This window comes from Nesoenas mayeri (assembly GCF_963082525.1).
Source record: "Nesoenas mayeri genome assembly, chromosome: 28".
Taxonomy (NCBI): Eukaryota; Metazoa; Chordata; class Aves; order Columbiformes; family Columbidae; genus Nesoenas; species Nesoenas mayeri.
This window is the reverse complement of record NC_137558.1, coordinates 1,059,191-1,073,829: the sequence shown is the minus strand read 5'-3', so window position 1 is coordinate 1,073,829 and position 14,639 is coordinate 1,059,191. Positions and strand designations below refer to the sequence as shown.

At 45.0% G+C, this 14,639-nt stretch overlaps 1 protein-coding gene across 1 annotated transcript; it reads right to left on the bottom strand.

Annotated features, from left to right (window-relative positions):
- Positions 1 to 6,579: 6,579 nt before the first annotated feature.
- On the bottom strand, positions 6,580 to 9,146 carry HOXC11 (homeobox C11; the record flags this gene model as incomplete). The annotated part of the gene is made up of 2 exons (XM_080360412.1): positions 6,580 to 7,235; positions 8,468 to 9,146. The coding sequence occupies 2 exons, from the start codon at positions 9,144 to 9,146 to the stop codon at positions 7,003 to 7,005; spliced, it is 912 nt and encodes a 303-aa protein (XP_080216538.1). The 3' UTR covers positions 6,580 to 7,002.
- Positions 9,147 to 14,639: the final 5,493 nt, after the last annotated feature.

Below are 14,639 nucleotides of genomic sequence, written 5' to 3'. Positions count from 1 at the left end.
TATGTTGGCTTAGAAACTGTAAACTATCACCACAAGAAATCTATCAAACTTTACAATCCCTCTTACCCCGCTTCCTTCTTTCTGAGTAACTTAAGTCAAAGAATTATGGAATGATATTATGTTCCTTGAGGTGGTATTGAAAACCATGGTCGGGCTTTTCTACCCCCAACATAGCGCCCATGGGCTGGATGGAGTTTGGACCCGTTTTCCTTCCCCTTTGATCACCAAGGTGAAATTTGGGAGATATAATTCATATATAAGCAAGAGCGGGCAGAGTGACGGAGCACAACGATGTGACACGCGGGTTTTGGAGGAGTTTATTCGGTGTTGAAATGTTTCCTTTAATTTTCCAACCGCGTTAACAAACTTTAATATTCCCCCTTTTCTCCCCCTATTATAACAAAAATATGGCAGAGGTAGGGAAATCCGTGTGGGAGCTCTGAAAATGCGGATTATTGCACGTTTGGAAAATTAGAAGTGGTTTTGCTTGGATTTTGAGGGGAGAAGCTGCGGGTTTGAAGCTGCGAAATAACCGAGCGGTTGATGGGAATGTGGATTTTGGAGAGTCTCTTTTATAAAGCTTTAATCAAACCCAACCAAGCCAATATAAAAGTTCGGTTGAAAGAGGCGAAGAGTAACGATGAAAGGTAACAATTGAACGCAATGAAGGACGTGCTAAAATCTGCGTCTGCCCTGCAAGTTAAGAACAAACCTCAAAGAATTGCTATTTTTCACTTATGATGATGGGGAAATGATCCCTTTCAAACTTGGTGGAAACGCTGATCGTTTACCAGGCGCCTTTGAAGCGGCGACGGGGGCGCGTTGAGCGCCCCAAATAAACATTATTCTTGCAATTAGAATGTAGACGGAATTTGGAGAGGACCGGCCATTAACACTCACGGTTCTGCTTGAGAAATAAGACATTTAGGGGAGGGGGAGGGGGTAATCTCAATAAATACCAATTTCACCCCTATAGTATTGAAATAAGCTGGAGACAGTGGCCCTAAAACCTGACCTTTATATTTTGCTCTATTTGCCTAAATTCGAGCATCTCCCCCTTCCAAACACAACCAGAGGTGGAGAGCACTGAGAAACGTATGTACATTTTCTTTCAAAACCACCATATTTCTCCTTTTAAAAGATATCTATTTGAATACGTTTTCCCACACCTACAGTGCTGAGTGCGGGAGTGACCCTCGAAGATCTCCCGCTTGCTTAATCTTGGCTTTGGGCTGGTTTAACCGTCATTTGTACAGTCACATACGGTTTATATCAAGCACATCTTTAAAGCAGAAGCCTGCAGATTCGCTTAAGCGCGTATCGCTTAATTCAAAGAAAGGAATTAGGCCGCTTTTTAACAATTAAAACGAATTTACTTCGCTACTTGTAGCACATAAACAATCGCGATGTTCACATTCGCTCTTCCCCCTCCTTTCCTTTTTGCTTTTATCCTATATATTTATTTTTCCAGAATGAATAAAGCTCTTTTATGGGCTCCATCAGCAATCTGCTCCAGCCTAAATCCTCCACTCCAGATTAAAAAAAAAAAGCAAAGCAGCCTTATGAGGTTGCAAACCGCATTCTGGTGGTTTCATGTTGTAATTTAGGAGTTATCAAAAGCAGAGGGACGTGCTCCCATCTCACATGTGCTGCGCATCCCGCAGCCCCAGCTTCAACCAGGCCTCAACCGGCCGCCATTTTGGGGCAAAATCATCAAAGTCATAGTTTCCATACATTCCTGAGCTTCACTCTCCTCCCCTTTATTTGGGGGGGTTATCTATATATTTATTTATGGGGGACTATTTTTGAGGGTCTATTTATTTGTTGATACCACTTTATTTGGGGGGGTGTCTATTTTTTAGTCTCTGTTTTTTAGTCTCTATTCATCTTTTAGTTTCTATTCATTTTTTAGTCTCTATTCACCTTTTAGGCTCTATCCATCTTTTAGTCTCTATCCATCTTTTAGGCTCTATCCATCTTTTAGGCTCTATCCATTTTTTAGTCTCTATTCATTTTTTAGTCTCTATCCATCTTTTAGTCTCTATCTATCCTTTAGGCCCTATCTGTCTTTTAGGTTCTATTTATTTGGGGCATCTATTTATTGGGGAGGGGTGTCTATTTATTTTGGGCGTCTATTTATTTGTGTGTCTATTTTTGCGGGCCTATTGATTTTTAGCCGGCTATTTCTATTCAGGGCAGGGGGTGTTCAAACTATAGGGCGAGTTGCCAAACGCTTTGCCTGAAATGCACAATTCCTTCCCCAAAGTTGTATCCCCCTCCTCCCTTCATCCCGCTCCTTTTTTCTTATCTTTAAATTTACATTTCTTTTAATTTTGCCCGTGGCTTTTCAATATTTCAGCAGCAAATTCGCCGCCGGTCCCCCTTCGGCTTTAAGAAAACCAATTTAATCGCCTTTGCTCCAAAGTTATAGGCCACCAGGGTCCCTGGGAGAGGACTCTGGGATTTGGGAATTGCTGCTGCTTCTCCCTCGGGAACAGCAATTGCTCCTATAAAAGCTCCTCGTAGCCAAATAAATGAATTCACCCACGGATCCACAGGCGAGGATTAGCTCAAATTGATGGGCGATTCGCGCTCCGCTCGCCAAAATCACTGACTTGCTTCTTGGCCTTTTTGCTCCTCTTTTTAATGTTTTTCTTGCCCGAAATCCCAGCTCTGCGAACCGAGGTCAAAACCCAGTGGAAACGGTCAAAAAGGCCGGAATGTCGCGGATTTTTGTGCCGCTCTCGGGAAGTTGTTCGGCTGGACTCGCTTGATTCAGACGCCGACCAAGGAGGTTTCGCTTTGTCACACAGTCAAGTTTAGGAGCTCCTGCCCCGGTACCTTCGGGAGCTGCTGGGAGGGCGTGGGTGCGTGTGCGTGGGCTGGGAAGCCCCGTCCGACACCACGAGGATCTCTGGACCCTTTAATCCAGCATTTGCAGCTCTCACAGATCCCTTCCCCAAGCGCTCTTCTCTTTTTTCCTCCTTTCTTCTTTCTTTTTCCTTTTTCCTTTTCTCCTTTTTCCTTTTTCCTTTTTCCTTTTCCTTTTTCCTTTTCCTTTTTCCTTTTCCTTTTTCCTTTTCCTTTTTCCTTTTCCTTTTTTCTTTTTTTTCCTCTTTTCCTTTTTTCCTTTCCCCTTCCCTTTTTCCTTTCCCCCCTTATTTCCCTTCTCTATTTCTCCCTTTTAACCCCCCCCAAAATGAATTAATCTGCTTTGTATAGAAGCCAACATAAGTGAATATTATTATCCCGCAAGAAGCCAATTAGAAGCCGGCCCCCTCGTCTCCTTCCCTCTCTGCAATATTTCACAACCAAGTCACCCAGGGCTGCTTCCAATATGTTGTGTATGAAATCCAGGGAGCAATAGGAAACAGGTTGGGTTGGTGTGTTTCGTACGTCACATGGAAAGGGCCTTCGTAATTAGTCTGGGTGTCATTAACGTCGAGCACAGAGCGAGCTCCCCAGCCTATGAGGGAGGTTTTATTGTGATGGACATCCGAGGTAGGAATAAAGTTGATGGAAAAGACTAAATGCGTGCTGGGAATTAAGAAAAAAAAAGAGCAAAAAAAAAAGAAAAGGAGGAAAAACTTGTAAAACTTTTTATGCCAAACAAAGTTATAAAAACTTTTCATGCGTTAAGATATCAAAAGGTTTATAACAATAATAAAGAGAGTGTGTGTGAAACCTGCTTGGAAATGCATTAAATGCTGCGCGGCTGAGTTAAATATTAAGCATCATAAACGCCACGCGGGGTTCAAAATTAGAGCTTGAGGTTGGTTTGGGTGGGTTTTTTGGTAGGAAAAATGTGGGTGTCCCCCCCCCAGCCCTCCCCAAGCCCCTCCGGCTCCCTGGGGGCGGGGCGGCCGGGGAGCCGCGACCCTCTCTGATGCCGCTTTATTACAAAAGGGTTAAAGGTGATGGACTTGACTTTATTGAAGTTCAAAGACATCATATATTCACATTTTTCTTCCTGTGGGGCTCAGTCCCACCCCTGCACCCCCCAGCCCGCCTCGGAAAACCCCTCGCCATGGCGATTTTTGGCTTCAATGGGATCCACCCCCCCAAAAAAAAAAAGCCGCATATATCACCCTCCATATAGGCGCCTGCACACTGGATTGGTGACATACATATGTCCCAACCTTATCATCCTTGTACCCCCATTGTGGTACCCAAAGCATCTTCAGTGCCCCCCCGCTCCCCATCCTCCGCCAGCCCCTTATCTCCCCCCACAACCTCCCCAGAACATTAACAGCCCTTTTCCTACATGGCACTGGTGCTTAATGCTGCTGTAAACTCCCACATGGTCTATAAACTTGGATTTTACAACTAGCATTCCATTTTAGCTCGCGAAAACTTTGAACTAGGCCTACAGTTTCATTGTGCTGCAGTTGAACTGGAGCCTTGGAAAAGTGCGGGGAGGGGGGAGAGAGAGAAAAACAGGGAGGGGGAGAGAGAAGAGAGGGGAAAAAGCCTAAATTCCCTGGGCAAGACTCCCTTATTTGTTTACTATTTACTGCGGAAGTCTTTTCCTTTAGCCAGACGGGGTAATTAAGAAAAATTAAGCTGTTTAGTGCTGCAGTCTTTATTACAATGTCTAGACTGGCCGCTTTTGTCCGGACAGCCGCTGCTGTTACGGAGCATTAACTGCCGCTTCTGACCTCCCGATATTCACCTTATTGCACCTCTCTTTAGTTTTCCTAACCTTGAGAAGGTTTGGCAAACACTCATTAAAGAAAGGTGCTTTTTTGGCCTATTTTGTTGCCTTTTTTGGGCGGGTGGAGGACAAGCCCCCTCCTCGGGATGGTCCCAGCGTGCGGCTACATCTGCCAGGAAGATGGTTCCTACCCTCAGCTTGTCTTTTACTTCAGACCCCACCAAAAACATAAAGGAAACCCCCTTTTTACCCCTAGTTTATTCAATGTAAAGCTTAAGGCGAGACCTTTAGGCCGGGACAGGCGTCCATTCAGCTCGCCGGCTTTACGAATAAGAAATACTCAGAAAATAAATGTTTGCCTCCCCCCCCCCCCTTTTTTTCCCCCCCCTTTCCCACTCTTTTAATGAAAAACATGTCCCTGAACATCCTTTCAAGATCATATCGCAATGTAACCGAGACGGGTCTATCCCGAAAGCCTCAAGTTTGCATTTAATCGCGCGGGGGGGTGTTGGGATGGAAGCAAACGAAGAGCGTTTTTGGCGGGTTTATCATAATTTCCCCCCCCTACCGTTGTCAAATAAAATCAGAAGACACCATCAGAGGTTGTTGTTTCTTTTTCATTCACCAGGGTTGTATTTAAAAGCGAGTATGAGAGTTTTTACAAGAACACGGTGAATGGATGGGAAGAGAATGCGCTGTCTCTTGGCTGCGGGGGGGGGTTATTCTCCTCTCTCTGTCGCCCCCCCCTCGTCCATACGCACAATCAGAAAACAAGACTGGAAGCCTTAAATATACAGAACACCCCCACCCCCCCGCTCCCAAACAAACCCACCCTTCCGAATTGCCGTATTTACACCAAATACACGCACCACGTCACCAACGGCATCGCCGGCATTTCTTTGTCCTCGGAAACGTTTTAGACACAGCGAGAAGAGCAAAAGTCATTGTGCAAACAGGAGGGGGGGGGTGGGGGTGGGGGGAGGATAAAAATCACTGTGCCTGAGAGTTGAACTTGTTTTCCTTAAGCTGGAATTTAAGGACTTGACTTTGCATTTGTGCTTTGTAGGTATAAGGTATCCTTGACTCATGGAAACGCAGCTCGTTTCTCGGTGTAATTAGAGTTTCATTCATATATTTTTTAAATCAAGAAGACTAATATATTGTTCTCAGGCAAATGCAGGAAGATTAACTAGAACCGGAAAAGAGCGGAAGGCATCTGGAGCCAAAATCAGGGCAGGATTACTGGGCCAAGAAAAATCCTATAAATTTCAGCTCGCTGGTGATACAATGAATCCCACACCCAAGGTGGAGGGTTCGTATTAATATCAGTCCTATTAGAGCAGATTGCATCGAGTCCCATGAATATGGATGATGATATTTCTGCTATGCATTCAGGTATTTAAGCTCCTCGAGAAGAAATCCACACCACAATGACCGCAAAGAGGCTTTTAAGAGGGGAAATTCTAATAAAATGGTCAAATAAAATCATAATGTAGAACAGCTTGCAACGTCTTTATTTGCCACAGAATTTCACAGAGTATCCTGGGGACTCACTTTACATACACAAAGGTTTTTGTTTTGAATTATTCTCTTTTTTTCAGGATTTTTTTTGCCCCTCTTGTTCTTCGTCTCCCATTTCCAGAAAACGAACCAAAAATACGAAATGTATTTACAAACCATTTCAGAGACACGATTGTAAATGTATTTTCGCTTGGATTTCCCCCCCACTCCCCCCGCCATCCCGACTCCAAATGTAGAAATGATACTGCAGAGAATATATACGCACACACGCCCATATATATGCGCATATATATATATTTTTAGATAGAAAGGGTGGACGGAGGAGGTGGAAATAATGGGTGGGTGTGAATGTGCGCGCACACACACACATAGAAGGACATTCACACACACACACTCACCCCAGATAAAGTGATTTGATCCTACAGGGAGACTTTGGCCGCTCTTGTGATAACAGCTGCGGGTTGAAAGCACCGCAACACACAGCACTGCTGATTCAACTGCACAGGGCGCCTAAGCAGTGATAGCAATTAAAATCATCATAATAATTAAAAAAAAAAAGGAGGAATCCCGACCTGTTCGGGTAAAAAAAAAATTAAAAAAAAAAAAAGGGAAAAAATTAAATAAAATGTTCGTGGAATTCAAGTCCTTGAAGCGGGAACTGAAAGAGAATCTCGCTCCTTTTGTTCCTGTCCCAGACATAGAAATGTAAGTAACGAAAAGGCTTAAACTTTGAGGTTGCTTTGTCGACTCAAAGGGCAAACCCGCGCTCGCCACTTCTCCTCCTCCTCACCCAACGCTTCGCCAGCACAGGGGATGGCAAAAGATGTTCACAACAAGGGATTTCCCGAGAAATACTGCAGGCGGTCTCTGCTTAGTTTTTTTTCTTTCATTCTTCTGTTCTGAAACCAGATTTTAACCTGTCGGTCAGTAAGATTGAGCATCCTAGACAACTGGAGCCTTTTCTCTTTGTTTATATAGACATTGAAGAAGAATTCTCTCTCTAGCTCTCTGATCTGGAATTTCGAATAGGGGCATCTCTTCTTCCTCGTTCTGGGAGCACCTTAGGGAATAAAACAGAAGGCAGAGTAAATATCCTAAGGAAATACATGGCACAGACTCATCTTCACAGCTATATTAATAATTCCCGTTATTAATGCAGGGGGAGATATCTTCCAGCAGTTTGCCTATTGTTGGGGGTAGCAGAGGTGAGGTTATTAAGGATCGCGGTGTTAATTATTCTCCCAGTGCACGGGGCTTAGCGCAGGCACATTTTCGGTGCAGAGAGGTTATTTTTTAAGATAAAGAGCAAGCTGCTGGAGCGGGGTTTAAAGAGGCCGAGGAGGGGTGGAAAATCCACGCTCAGCTGCAAATCTGTTATCTGTATAGAAACAGCATGAGCAAGGTTGGAATTAGAGGAACTAGATATTATGTTCCGCATAAGTTTTTGATTAACTCCAGTCCTCGCCACACACGCAAAAAGGAATCAAAGTGAAAGAGAACTTCGCATCTGAGCTGCAAAAGGGGGACTCTGCACCACGAAAGCAAATGGGGAAGCAAACCCACCCTCCCTCTTCCCCAAAGAGCCCCTCGCTGAACGCCAACTCGCCAAGTTGCCTGGATCCAGCCTGGAAAACGAAACAAAACTCCTCTAAGACCGCCTGGAAAATGGGAAGACGCGCAAAAAACCCCACCAAAAACCACCCAGAAGAGCCAAGCGAACAAGCGCGTAGGTAAAAGCCCTTCCTGACAAAAGCTGGACGCTCCACTGGGCTTGGGGGAGAATAAATGGTATTTTAAAGAGAGAAGTCAAAGAAAATGCTCCGCTTTGCCTGTGAATCCGGCAGATTCTCCCCTTAGCGCTGCACTCCCACCAAGAGAAATGGCTTAACATACAGTTTTAATTAAAAAAAGCCCTAAGCATTTTGCATGCATCTCAATGCCTTAAAAAAAAAAGCACAGACAGCTAAAGTAGTGTTCTGCCCAATTGCCTTTTACCCTCAGCAACCCGGGACCAAATCCTTTTAAAATGCTCATGTAAGTTCATGATCAAAGTTAATATTTGTCACGATGGTGTGCTTTTAAAATTTCACAGACTCTAAGATACCGTGTCTGCGCCTAACATCTCCATTTTTTTCAAAGAGCTTTTCCCATCGTAAAAATTCTTCTCGTTGGAAGAAAGAGCTTTGTAGGTTATAATAAAATCCTTTGAATGCTTATAAAACTCCACATAAAATTTGACCGACAAAACACACGGGCTAGTCCCTTAACCTTTCCATTTACTGCTCTACCTACTCGAATTGCTGCTTTTGCTTCCTTCCTTGGTGACAGAAGAGGACGAGGCTGAAGACCCTGGGTTTGTGTTTTCTTCCTCATCCTCCGGGTCCATCCCTTGCTCTCCGCGGGATGACAGTGCGTGGGCTTGGGGTTCTGCCTCCCCTTTCCCCTCACCCTTCTGCAGACAGGTCTCCGTCGGGTTTTCCGCCCCGCAATAAGCGTTTTCAAAGAAGCGGTCGAAACCTTGGGGCAACACCGTGTTTTTGTTCATGCTGGTGTAGAATCCCGTGGCTGGCGGGTGGTTGGAGCTGGGGTGGTGGTGGTGGCTGTACACGCTCTCGTTTTTCATTAGCATTTCGGTCATGGTGGAAGGCGGGATGCACTCTCTATGCATCAGATCTTCAGCGGAATAACACGAGGCGTAATTGCTTCGGTGGTGCCATTTACTCGAGGGGTCTAGCCCATAGGAAACCTCTCGCACGGGCTGCACTTGCGAGAGGTTGGTGGAGTAAGGGTAGGAGATTTGGCGAGAGGGGGCCTGTGGCAAGAAAGATGACACAGTTGAAAATTCAGGGACGTAATAGGTACAGCTGGGGAGGTAGAGATTAGAAGCGCAACCTGCCCTTTCTCCAAACTCAGCGCTCCTCTCCTTACGCGACTGGGAGCAGAAGTTGCCCAGGTTCACCGAGTTAAACATCTTTCTCCTTTTCTTGCTCCTATAGCTAGATGTTTTGGATCCGATGTGCGGAGGGGAAAAAATTTGGGAAGGCGAGATGACGCGCTATCCGTCTTAGTCGCTCCGGAGGACACGTGATCCAAAGTAGATATTGTCATATATCAGTTTGGAGCACTTAGATGCGTAGGAGTGGTTCACTTAGGTAAGATCTCAGAGGTTCAAACGATTGGTTTGCAAACACCGCAGAAACATTATGAAAATCAATGGCAGATTTGTGCTCATTTTCCCGAAGGCACACCCCTCCCCGGCGCAGCAGAACAAGTACAAGGGGCGGCTTGTGAACTTGCTGCTTTTTTTTTTCCCCTTTCCCCCTCCTCTCCTTCCTATTTGGATTCTGCTTGTGGCTTTTCAGCAGGGTTTGGAGATGGGGTGGGGGCGATTTGGGCTGGGGAAGGCGGGGGGGGGGGAGAGGGAGGGTCTTAGGGAGCTCGAACGGTGGTTTTCCATCTCTTTTTTGAATATTTTAATTCCTCTGATTGATCTAAGTCATTCTTACGGCTATTTCCATCCTTAGAAGCGTTCCTGGTTAGACTTTAGGTAGCTCAATTAAATCGCTGGAGATGCAGAAGTAAGTTTTGCAACATTTCTCTGCAGCTTTTCCCACAGCTGGGCTGCCAAATTATAAGTAAATCTCTATCTATCTCTTTATCTGGGAGCGAGGGGGTTGGCGCTAATTAACAAGCTTCTAACATACGCTAATTATCTTGATCTCTATGTGCACATCAACTATACATCACGCAAGTTGGCATGCTTTATGGAGAATATACCATTTAAGCAATGACAGTGTGCGGGGGATCGTGTAAAGTTTCCAACTTGAAAGTTAAAGCAGGCCTGGCTTAATGACTTTTGATATCGAATTAGCGATATATCAAGGAACAGAACAAATGAATTAAGTCAGCGTCTAATAAATATTCGAAAACCTCCTTTAATGTTCGGTTAAATATTTATCACGTAAGAGTGGCATATTGAATATTTAATGCAATTGTTTATTGTCAATCAATGAATGTACTTTCAGCAATACTCTCATCATTTATTCTTCCAGCTGAATTAAAAAAGATATTCATATTAAAGTCATTTGTCTTCTAGCCCGTGCCCCGGGAGGCTTCTCGTTCTCTGTATTTTCATACCAAAAATCAGAGATACCGAAGTGCTGCCGGGTATTTTGGGAAGAATTATTAGGCGGAAAAGATGATTAGTGAAAGAAAACCAAATAAAGGCAAAATCTCTTCTACAAACCCTCCGAAAGGTGCACCTGGAGGACGCGGAACTTGCGCGGGGAATCCCGCCGCCTTTAAATAACCTTGAAGGAGCAAAATCGCCCGCAACAATTGGGCGCTAATCGGGTTTTCACCTGGATTCCGAATCATCTGCTCGAGGTGGAAAATGTTGCTCTGCCGAACGGAGGTGGCCGCTTTCATCTATATAGGAAAATATTGCAGCGCATCCCCCTCTTTTTTCACCCTTTTATTTACAGGATGCCACTTAGTCCCCCCACATTGAATTATCCCTTTAAAAATGCCCAGTAAAAGAAAGAATAAATAAAAATATGAGATTGTCCACACATCAACCCGATTTAAACTCCATCCTGGGGTCTGTTTGGTGCTGGGCTGAGTAGCCCGAACAAAACTAACGCACCAGGAGAGAGCGAGCCGCTCTTTATAGGAGAATCTTCTCAAATCGAGTCGCAGTAAATTCAGAAAGCAAGAAGGAAAATAGGCAAATCTCAGCCTTGGAGCACTGAACCTTAGTGAGGTGGGGAAAGCCTCGACGGCCGCCGTGTTTTCGCTTTGCTCCCCGAAAAAACAATGCGTAAACTCACCCGAAAATAACCAATTAAGCAAAAAGGAGCATCAGAGGGTCCCAGCCCTGCTCGGGGATGTCCCTCTTGGTGCTGAGCATCCCTGGGGGGCTCCTTTTGCACCTCGCTCCCCTCTATTTAATTGTAGTTAATTTGCCAGCACCCAACCTGCTATTTGCGTTTTAACCGTGTGTGGGTGCTTAATTCCTATGGGGGATGTAGGGAAATGGGGAGGAAAATGCACCTTAAGAAACCGGGCGGAGGTTGCTAAAAATATAAATATCCTTCAATTCACAGCAATGCAAAGAAAAATAGAAGCGTGGGGGAAGAAGTTGATTTGAATGGAAGAAAACAGCCCAGTAAGTGCGTACCCTGCAGCCTCGCAAGGTTTTAAGATGCATGGGCAAGAACATACAGCGGGTGTTTCAACAGGGCTTTCCGAATTGTGGTGTTTATCGGGATTATCGCGATTTTAGATATTTATTAGGAATTCTTGAAGGGAAACATGGCGGCTTCACCAGCTCTTCCTCACTTGGAGCCTTCCTCATCCTCCTAGAGCAAAACCATCATTTCTTCTCATTCATTTCTGGGTTTCCTCCTCCCTGTCTCTGGCTTTGTGGTTTCTAGTGAAGAGTCGTTCTCATAAAAACCCTTTTTATAAGGGATCGGGGCGTGTGAGTCTCTCTGGATGTGTGTGTGTGCAGATAGAGATACACACTCATATAAACATGTCTGTAATTCCAGAACGAGCTGTGTTTTCCTCTCTACCGCACCGTTTGCCTGATGAATATATATGTGTATTCAACCGTATATATTCATCATATATATATATATATATAGGGAGGCAAGAACTCTGGCTGCAGAGATGGATTTCTCCAGGTTTGTAATCTGCTCTATTTTATGACTTGGCCGTCGTTTTGGGCAAAACTTTTAATTAAAGTGTCAGCGATCTTTTCACTTGGCTTTTTATGGACCAATATTCATACTAACTACAAACTAATAATGTTAAGCTATTGTTTATGGGTGTCATGATTTTTTCCCCAATTCCCTCCTGTTTGTAACCTGCGCGGGGGATCTTCAGCCTCCGATTAAAAGGGGAAAGGCTCTAAAATAGCCCTGTTTTGTTATATTTATTCCAAGCTGGATACCGTAGGAAGGCTGAAGGCTCGAAGCTTTGCATCCAGAGGACGAATTAGAGCGTGTTGTTGAAAATATAATACCCAAGCAGCTTCTTAAACCCCAAACAAAGCACAGACACCCCCCCAAAAAAGCCCCAAACACAACAGAAATCCGTGTGGCATCAAACTCGCCCTCTCTCTTCTAGGCGCGTGAATAATTTATTGCTCTGCGTAGGTAAATACATCTAAGCCAAGCCCTGGTGTCGGTTTGGTTTTTAAACCCGGTTTAAAGGGGAGGATTTGCCTGTTTCCTGCGAGGAAGGAGAGAAGAGGCAGCTGTGGAGCCACAGCACTTGAATTTGACCACCAAAGTGACCACCATAAAACGGAATGAGGGCTGGCGGCTCGCATTCCTTTTGGTTACCCTTAAAAAAAAATCAAGGGGGAAAAAAAGGGGGGGGGGGGGGGGGTAAGGACTTTAAAGTGTAGCCTTAAAACGTCCCCATCGTTTCACCCTCTTCGTTTTTTGGAAACCTGCGAATGGGAAAGGTTAGAGCGTGGAGGGGGAAATGAAAGAATTTGCGCTCTCTAAGGGGAAAAAATATCTGGGGGAACTTGAGAATGGGGGAGGAAAGGTCTGATTTGGGCGGTTGTGATATGGTTGTGTGGGCTGGATGGAAATGTCCTGTCTAGGAGGTTTTTTCCTCCCTTTTATTTATTTATTTCTCAGGGAAAGGGAAGGAGAAAGAAGGAGAAGGGGATGGAGAGGGAGAAGGGGATGGAGGAGGAGAAGGGGATGGAGAAGGAGAAGGAGAAGAAGAGGGAGAAGGGGAAGGAGAAGAAGAGGGAGAAGGGGAAGGGGAAGGAGAAGGAGAACGAAGGAGAAGGAGGCGGCAGCGCCGAGCTCGTCCCTCCTTGTGCCTGTTTTTGCGGTTCTATGGATAAACACGCAGCTTTATCCCCGCGGCTCAAGCGGGGGCTCCTTTCTACCCAAACTACCGAAAGAGCAACATGCAAGGGGGAAAAAAATAGTCAAAACCCACCCCAAATTCAACACCCCCGTTGCTCACGAGTCCGCACTGATACATGCAAACACTTCACCCATTTCCCAGCGCTTTCAGCAGCCAAACAGGCTCCAGGCTGGGAAGATGCTTTTTGCGTCCCTAATGTGATTTTTCAGGGGATGTTCGAGGCATTTCGTGCTCAAAAAACATTGCGGCAATGGCACCAAAATCCCGAATCTGGAGTTGTGAACTTTGGCGTTCGCTGTGTAAACATCTGAACTTATATTTTGATTTAGGTTAATCCTGTACTTGAACTCTTCCCAATAAATCATTCCTCTTCTTTTTTCCCCCTTCTCATTGGGGAGAAGGTTTATTATTTTTTGCCTTCCCCCCCAGATATCTGAACTGGATGGAAATTCATGAGCAACCTCTCAACTTCGGTCCAAAACTTGTTGGTAAGTATTGCCATAAAGAATCCTTTGTCCGAGCCCGTACAGTAGGGAAACTATGGACTGAGAGGAGGGAAATGGGTGGGGGAAATAATCGTTTTAAAGGAAGAATAAATAAAAATAGAATCGATTTTATACCGACTTGGTATTATTTACACCCTGATATTTTCCCCTGTATCAGCCAGTTTGCTTTACCTCCTGATTTTTTGGGGAAAAAGCAAGGAGTTTTTCCAACCTGTGCTGCAAATGCATCGGGAGTGGCTGCAAACAGCGTTTCTTTAGCAGCTGCATCTCCCAGCAGCTGCAGAAAATGAGCTAAATAGGCTCCAACTTCTGCTCTCTAATGACTTGGGCCTATCAGATGTTCTCAAAGTGGTTTTCCCTCCCTTCCACGCCGATGCTACAGCTCAGATGGACTTAGAAAAAGGAGAAGAGAGGAAACTCAGGCCAGTAAACAGATTATAGACACCGCGTGTGTGTATCGGAAATCTGAGGGGAGACACAACAGCTACAAGTGGGAAGCGCTTCGAAAAGATTATTGTCCCCAAATGGCAAAGATACGTTTAATTGGATGGAAGCCAGGCTGCGAAAGAAAACTATATAAGCTGCGAACAATTCAAAGGGAAGGGGAAAAAAAATGAAAAGGACTTAGATCTCTCTAGACCTGAGCTGCAAGTTCAAAATCATGTGGACTTAATCAAGATAAAAGCAGATTGAACTGTGCTTCCCAACCGCAGGCAAGGCTGGGGCTGTCTGGCCTAAAAATGTGTCGGATTCAAATGCAAGTGATGCCGAAGAGGCGTTAAGAAGGGTCGGGCTTAATAAGAAGCGATGTAACCAACACTTTGCCAACGGGCCTTCCCGTTTATTTTGCTTCCCTGGCCGTGGGCCACAGGGAGAGCTGAGGCGGAGGAATCTCAATGCCCGTGTGTTTCCATCTATTTATTGACTTTATTTCCCTGCGCAGCTCAGTTGCTGGAGCATGGATTGGGGAATTCAAGCCAAACCTCACAGCGCTCAGAACTGCTGCGAAACTCAGCTTAGAGGAGACAGGAAACCCAGAGGAGCTCGTTAAGCAACACCTA